The sequence below is a fragment of the Oratosquilla oratoria genome, chromosome 9 (genome assembly GCF_046742065.1).
Source record: "Oratosquilla oratoria isolate Oo_2021 chromosome 9, ASM4674206v1, whole genome shotgun sequence".
In the NCBI taxonomy this organism is placed as follows: domain Eukaryota; kingdom Metazoa; phylum Arthropoda; class Malacostraca; order Stomatopoda; family Squillidae; genus Oratosquilla; species Oratosquilla oratoria.
The window spans coordinates 51,132,556-51,140,055 of NC_134785.1; the positions used below are offsets into that span (position 1 = coordinate 51,132,556).

Genomic DNA, 7,500 nt, shown 5'->3' on the forward strand with positions numbered 1-7,500 from the left:
ATAAACCCTTTCACTAGTCATATGGACCCAACACATCTGGTCAACTTGTGAAACGGATGTCAGAAAGTATCCTCTCCCTGTGGCCCGGCTTCAAAAAGCAACATTTTCATCCCCAGAATGAACCCAAGATATCTTCCTATCAGCTTTGACCATATTTCGTCCACCTTCCTCAAGTAAGATGAACTAACAATCAGGGGTACTTCCCTTCCTGTTATATAAGTCAGTTTCACAGAAACATTTTCATACTAACACAATGCTTACGATAGTTCAATGTTTCTTCTCAGAGAGATTGCGAGGGTCTGAGGACCGTTGGCAGCTGCCGTGGGGTTGTGGATTTCCAGTTAGTGAAACGTGAGGAATCAATTATTATTATTATTAATATTACCATTATTATTAATGATGATGATGACGATAATGATGGTGATGATGATGATAACAATGATGATCATGATTGTTTCCTCCAGTTTCACTAACCGGCAGGATTGAGGAAGTTCGTGAAGGAGTTTGGGGAAGCTGTGCGAAAGGTGAAGAATGTGTGAATCATACTTTGATGCAGCCCAAAAGGATTTCTCCTCGTCTTCTCTTTTTCTGCATGAGGAGACAGAGAGTGGGGGTCATGGATTAAATGAAGCGGCCTTGCTGTGGATGTGCTGTGTCTTGAAACAATGCTTCTGACCCAGGGTAGTGGGTGAAATGCAGGGATGACCCGTCACCCAGGAGGAGCCAAGGTAAGAGGGAGGGAGTGAATAGGAGTGGAGTTTGTGGGGATGGAATGGGTAGGAGCATTTTTTTTTTGTCTTTGTTTTTGGCTACCTCCCTTGTAATGGGGAAAAGCCATTGGTGCATGTATTATTATTATTATTATTGTTGTTGTTGTTATAAGTATTACTACTATTATCATTATTTTCATTATCGTTATTATTATAGTCATCATCATCATTAATTACTATTATTACTATTGTTATTAAAATATATTGACCTGTCTAATGCTAAATGAATTTAATCACTTTGGCTGAAAAAAAACTGTCTAGCGGCGCTCACCTGAATAGAATAATCAAAGTGTGCCACTCTCAGCACTTCTTTATCTTATTCTGGCTGTTACCAGGCAATTTTATTCAGCTGAAGCAGCCATCAATGGCGTGGGAGCTTACGCCAAGAGGCGCTTCTCTTGGACTCCTGTCGTCACCTTTGCCGTTTGTGTTACTCAAGAAATGATATTCAAGGTCTTCCCTCTAGCTGAATGAAATTGTTTGGTGTGTGTGTGTTTGTGTGCGAGCATGTGTGTGTATGTGTATGTGTGTGAGATTCACCATGGTCTTGGATCCCGTGTTGGACTCGTGATCGTCAGCTGTTACCCTCCCAGAAGAGAGCTCAGAGCTCATATATGACTGATCTATGGGTAATGATGTGACCTTACATGCACACACACACACCCAACTCCCTGCCTACAAGAGTTGGAGTAATGACTCACAGTACACCAATACTGAAATTATTTCACCCCTGGGCAGAATTCAAACCTGGACTGCTGTAGAGGCAGCCATGAACGTTACCACTGTTTCATCAAATTGTGTGTGTGTATTTACCTAGTTGTATTTTATGGGAAGGGGAGCTATGCTTGTGGTGACCCGTTTTTGTATCTCGCAAGATCAAGTTTGTTCTTAAATTCTTGTATGATGTTTGCAAACACTATTTTCTTGTCCAGTTTGTTCCAGATATCTATCACTCTGTGTGTAAAGCTATTCTTTTTCAGGTGTGTGTGTGCATGTGTCTGTGTGTGACAGTTTGAAGGAAAAGCACAAAGTGAGGTTGCGGTGAAAAGAGGTTGTGGAGGAGGTAGAGGTGGAGGTGATCAGAAGGTGGAGGAGATTGAGGTGGTGGTAGACCAGTGTTTAGTGAATTCTTATGACTTGTGGTTCACCGGCACTTCTATCCTTGTGGACAATCTCGCGTCGTTTTGGCATATCCAGTACAGAAAAACTCCGTTGGGGAATATCTCCAAAATTCAGAAATCTCTCCAATATCGGAAACAGATTTTTCTGAATACTTGAAGGTTTCGGAGACCAGAAGAATTTTATCTTATGAATATTTTTCTGAATTTTAGAGAATCTCCCAAAAGAGAGAACTATCTGTAATGTACAAAATACACTCAGGAGGCAACTACTAGATCTAGTAAGAAACTGAAAACAATAGTCTAGAGCAACATCTTAGAGAGAGTGAGAAGGTATTTCTACTCTTGTAGATGAGGATTTTCTTTTCATATATTCTAAATATATTTTATACATTTTGCCAGCTTGTGGTATGCTTGCACTAGAAATATTTTCTTTTATAGCTGGACATGTTTTCAAATTTTCTTTTTTGAAGAGAGAGCAGATATTTTTTTCATTTTTTTTTATGTTATGATATATATTGTTTTCATTGGGCTGAAGTCCAGTGTCCTGCTTGAAGTCGTCAGATATACATATTTATATTTTTCATTGTACAGTTGATTACGCAAGGTCAGCTTTCTTGTTGCGTTGCAGAAGCTTCCATTACCAAGGCTTCAGGGTTGAGGCGCACCAAAAAATACCGAAAAAATATCCACCACCGGAAAAAAATACCCAAATGTGCCAAAAATTCCATCAAAGGCAAGAAAAAACCCTCCACCAATAAACCGCCACCGTCCACAAAGACGCGAAAAATCTGCCAAACTCGAAACCGCAGGCAGGAGAGAGGTGTTCCCGGGAGAAAACGGCATAGGAGACAATGTGGTTGGGCACTTCAAAGATACCTGAAGTAGGAGGAGGAGGAGGAGGAGGGAAAGGAGGTGTTCATCCTTTGCTCTCTTTCTCTCTCTCTCTCTCAAAAAAAAAAAAAAAAAAAAAAAAAAATCATGCATGACACAAAAGTGTGTCACAAGACACGGCGTTCACATGCACATGATCCCAGTTACCATGCAGTTATCTAACCACAAGTTAACCAAAGAACAAGCAAGTTAAACCACATAACCATGATGCTGCCCTCAACTCATTGCAGAGCACCACATGTCACATACAGTGTCATTTGATATCATCAACATGAAGATGTGTATACTTAGGTAGTTCAATGTCTGTACACGAGATGAAAATTATTTTGTATTTTGATCTAGTGCTAAGTACTTTCCTATCTAGAAACTTGAGTCAAAGTTGCTAACTATAGGAAACTATGCCAACATCATTCTAGATTTACTATACACTATGATGAGGGAACTATTATTGGAAAATTATGATAACGTGATTTTTTCAACACTGTTAGACAAAACTGGCAGACTAAACATGCAGACTCGTTTGTGTGCCTATACATGAAATATATTTTGCATAAACATGCTTATTTAAACTATAAATAAAATCTTGGAATAAACAAAACAATGTGTTTATCAGCACTTATCAGTTACACATACTCAATCACATTGTCACTCACTGACATTCATACACGCTTTCAGTCATGCACTTCCCACTCTGACACATATACAAAATATAGGGAGGAAAGAGAGAGAGAGAGAGAGAGAGAGAGAGAGAGAGAGAGAGAGAGAGAGAGAGAGAGAGAGAGAGAGAGAGAGAGAGAGAGAGAAGGAGAGAGAAAGAGAATGAGAGGAAATGAGAGAGAGAGAAGTTGGGTCAGACAGGTGCACACGAATGCACAAACATACACACAGAACTCATTACACATATTCAATCAACTATCTGTGATATGGATAACATTGTGGCAGTGTAATGAATTATACCATACACACAAAAATTGGAATGATGGTACAGATACATGCTCAAGATGTACTAACAAATAAGGAAACAAAATAGGAGTTATATAAAGACTAGGTACAAAAAACTAAAACATGTAAGACTATTTTGAATAAATACTGGCAAAAAATAAACACAAAGCTAAACCATTAGACTGAGATAGTATTTTCTTGAATTAAGCTAAAACAACTTGGAAACTTAAGTTTAATATGTGTTTATATAAAATCTAGGGTAACTATTATTGGGCTATTTCAAGTAAAAAGTATAAACATAAAGTCAAAACAACAGAACTTAACAATGCTTACAAACATATCACTGTGCTTAACATAAAGAACACAATAGTTGCACTAAGACTACATACTGGCTTTTCAGTCATGATGTGCGAACATGAATATAGAAACTTTTGAGAACGATAAACAAAATCATTGCCCTACTTTTTTTTTGCGTTTAACCAATACATTGTTTCTCCTTAGACACTACATGTAGTGAGCTTTAGTATACTAAACAAATCACTTATACCCAAAATTTCAAATTTATAAATATATAGAAAACCTAAATTTTTTTTTATAGACTATAGACTGAATAACTTTGTTTATTAAGATACATGCAGTGAGCTACGTATATCTATTTTCCTTTTTTTGTTTAATTCTGTTTTGTTTATTTTTATGTGGAATATTCTCTAGTGGAATGAGACTACCAAAGCGACTGTGTTTGCAAAACGTAGGTTCAAGAATGGCTCCAAGTCCAAGAGAAGGTCTGCCCACTACGGGCCAAAAAATTTGCTCCAATCGGCGCATGATGTGGCACAGAGCCATCACAGTGTCAGCCAATCAGCGAGCTCCAAACTAGCTTAGAGGAGAGTTGTTCACGCGCAAAACCGAGGGAAACATTTCGACCTTCTCATGACATATTTAGGCCATCATCAGGCCTTATTTATCTAAATCTCGAATTTTCTCTAAAGACTTTTCGTGTATGTCATATTTATATAATTCTTTTTCATTATCTCCTTGATATCAATTCAACAAAGAACGAAATCATCAAGACTACTAAATACCCCTAGTTTTTGGTTTGTGACCTAGTTTGTGAAAGTTGGTGGTCTTCTAGAAGTCTTTAGATCTCATGATGAGAAACACTGCTTTAGATTCTAGATAAACTAAAATAAAGGCATCCTGATCTATGATGGGTCTCACAATTTGAGATTTTATTTCCTTTGTTAGAAGATAAGATTTAAATTAATTATTCACTTTTAAGAAGTACTGCATTACTGGATGCACCATATTCCTGATTTTTCCTAAACATGTTTCTATTTATACAAATAAAATTTAACCCTTCAAATAACAGTTTCAACATTCTATAGAATATTTCTCACTTGTGTATCAAATATAAATTTCCTAATATCATCTCAATTCCTAGATTCATGTTTGGCACAGCTTAGGTAAAAAAAAAAAAAAAGTGAAAACAAACTCTCCAAACATCACTCGGACGGTCACTAGTAAAGCATTTGCTCGGCCAGGTTGACATGCTCAGCACCATCATGACGACTGCGGATCGACTCCGGGTCACTGAGGGAACACAGTTCGCTGTAGCTCTTGCCTACCTGTTTGGCCAAGAGGTTCTGCTTGGTCGATCTCCTTGGCCCCGAGTTTGTACTAGGGTTACTGGAGGAGGAACTCGTGGTAGTACTGTTGGAGTTGTGGTGGTGGAGGTGATGGTGGTGGTGATGGGGATGGAGGTCCTGTCCTCCGCCACCACTGCTAGATCGGCTTGAACCTAGAAGGATGGGACTACTGTCAATAGAAGTCTCATGAGTCTAAGAAAATATAAGAATACGGACCCAGAGGTTTCCTGTCAGCATGCTGTCTTGGTAACTCATTGTATCAACCTTGCTAAGTAACCTTAATGATCCTATCTCCCTTTGCAAATTCAACCATGCTAAGAAAAATGTTCCTGCTCAACATGCAATACATTTTTCATGTGCATTAATTGACCTACAAAGATATATGTGAAATCTCATTGAAACAATATACAGTATTCTGTGGGTTGTATTTGGGTTGTTGAATTTGGGATGGGGGTGGGGGGAGAGGGACAAGACTTTTGGAAGTGACTGCACTGTACAGTTGTTGACAAAAGTTTGCTCAACATTTTCCCTTTTGTGCTAGCTGTCTCGTATGAGCAGGTTCGAAAACATAAGCTACTAGAGACAACAATTGTACACCTGTTCCCTCACAAGGTCTACATAATGACTTGCTGATAGATTCCAGATAAATTCCCAACATAAAGATAAACAAACAAATGAATAACTAAGTGAATGAATACACAAATAAAATTAATAGATAAAATTTTATGTAAATGCATGTACAGTCACTCTCAAGTCATGCTTAAGACCAACAGATAAAGCTATAAGTTCTATTCCATTTTAGGAGTTTATCTATATTTTTCCCCTTTAAATAATACCTTCAAGGAATTGGATATAACCCATTAGATATGTATCAACCATCATTACAATCAATACATTGATTTATGTTATTCCAGCTTGACCCAGAGAACAACTGAATCGGCTATTGGCACTTATCACTATTTAGCACTTCTCAGACAGGTTGACTTTTGCAATCTATCCCATTCAGTCTTTCGCCAGACTATCTTATTCAAGTATGCCATTGAAAAGATAAGGGTGACCATACATCTCATAGAATTAAATGAAATGGAGTAATACACATATTTGTGGGATCTAAATGCATATATACAAGGTTTCAAGCCAACTATACTCCATTTCATTAAATCAGAGAAGTTTATTTGCTATAAGGTAACTACTTCGGAGGTGTTGCCCTAAAGTAAGCCTAACCCTTCTCCATCTCCTTACATTAGTTCTTTCACATATTCACAAGAGACCTAAATGCATATATACAGGAACAAAAGCAAACTAATCCCTTCCTAAACTCCTACATAAGACTGGTTTATGCATGTTTGTACTCTAGGAGGTAATCGTTGGGTACAGATTCATTTTGTGAAAAGCCGCTTTTGTGTATTTCTTTAGAAGAACTGTGACAAAATAAATTGTATGTTTGCGTAAGTCAATATTCTGTACATGAATACTTCCAAAATAATGTTTAGCATACTTATAGTTATACTAGAAACAAAGAACTTAGACATCCTAACTTTTATCTGTTTCTTTTTTATTGGACACCTGCTAAAGACTCCAAGATGATATTGGGGATTCTTTTTCCCCTTAAATTGTTCTGCTCTGGGCAGTAGTTATCCTGTGTACCACCAGGATATTTTATTCAGCCATATGACATCCCATTAATAAGGAACTGGTTATCTTTCAAAAGTGGAAGTTGAGGGTTTTCAAAGGAGTCTGAAGAATAGTCATGATCATGCAACAAAAATATGTCAAGATTTCAGCAGTGGGGTTTTTGTGATACTCTTAAATTTCCAGATTACATGGCAAACTTAACCTTATTATGAAATATGCTGAGACGGTTTTGTAGAATTCAAACCAGGAAGGAAGGAGAAAAACGAATCTATCACTGCTGTGGAGAGTGATTGAGATCAGAATTTTTTTACAATCTTGAAGGAGTCACTGCATTTATAGGTTGACATCATACCTGTCGCCCTATACCAATGACTCAACCCTTTTGCAATTTAGGACACAAATGGATAGCCTTTCTCCAGTTGATTTTCCAATGTTATAGTGATAACATAGTTGCAATGTCAGTACCAATGTGTATCTTGTCAGCGTGGGTAGCAT

The 7,500-nt window shown here is 37.6% G+C and overlaps 1 protein-coding gene across 15 annotated transcripts in view; it reads right to left on the reverse strand.

The window, feature by feature from the left end:
* The window catches only part of Arms (Ankyrin repeat-rich membrane spanning), a 661,393-nt gene that overhangs the window by 22,742 nt on the left and 631,151 nt on the right, over positions 1-7,500 (reverse strand). For all 15 annotated transcript variants that reach the window (XM_076190426.1, XM_076190427.1, XM_076190418.1 and 12 more), the window contains one exon: positions 5,350-5,522. In XM_076190426.1, the coding sequence (XP_076046541.1) occupies positions 5,350-5,522 (173 nt within the window). The remainder of the gene's footprint in view (positions 1-5,349; positions 5,523-7,500) is intronic.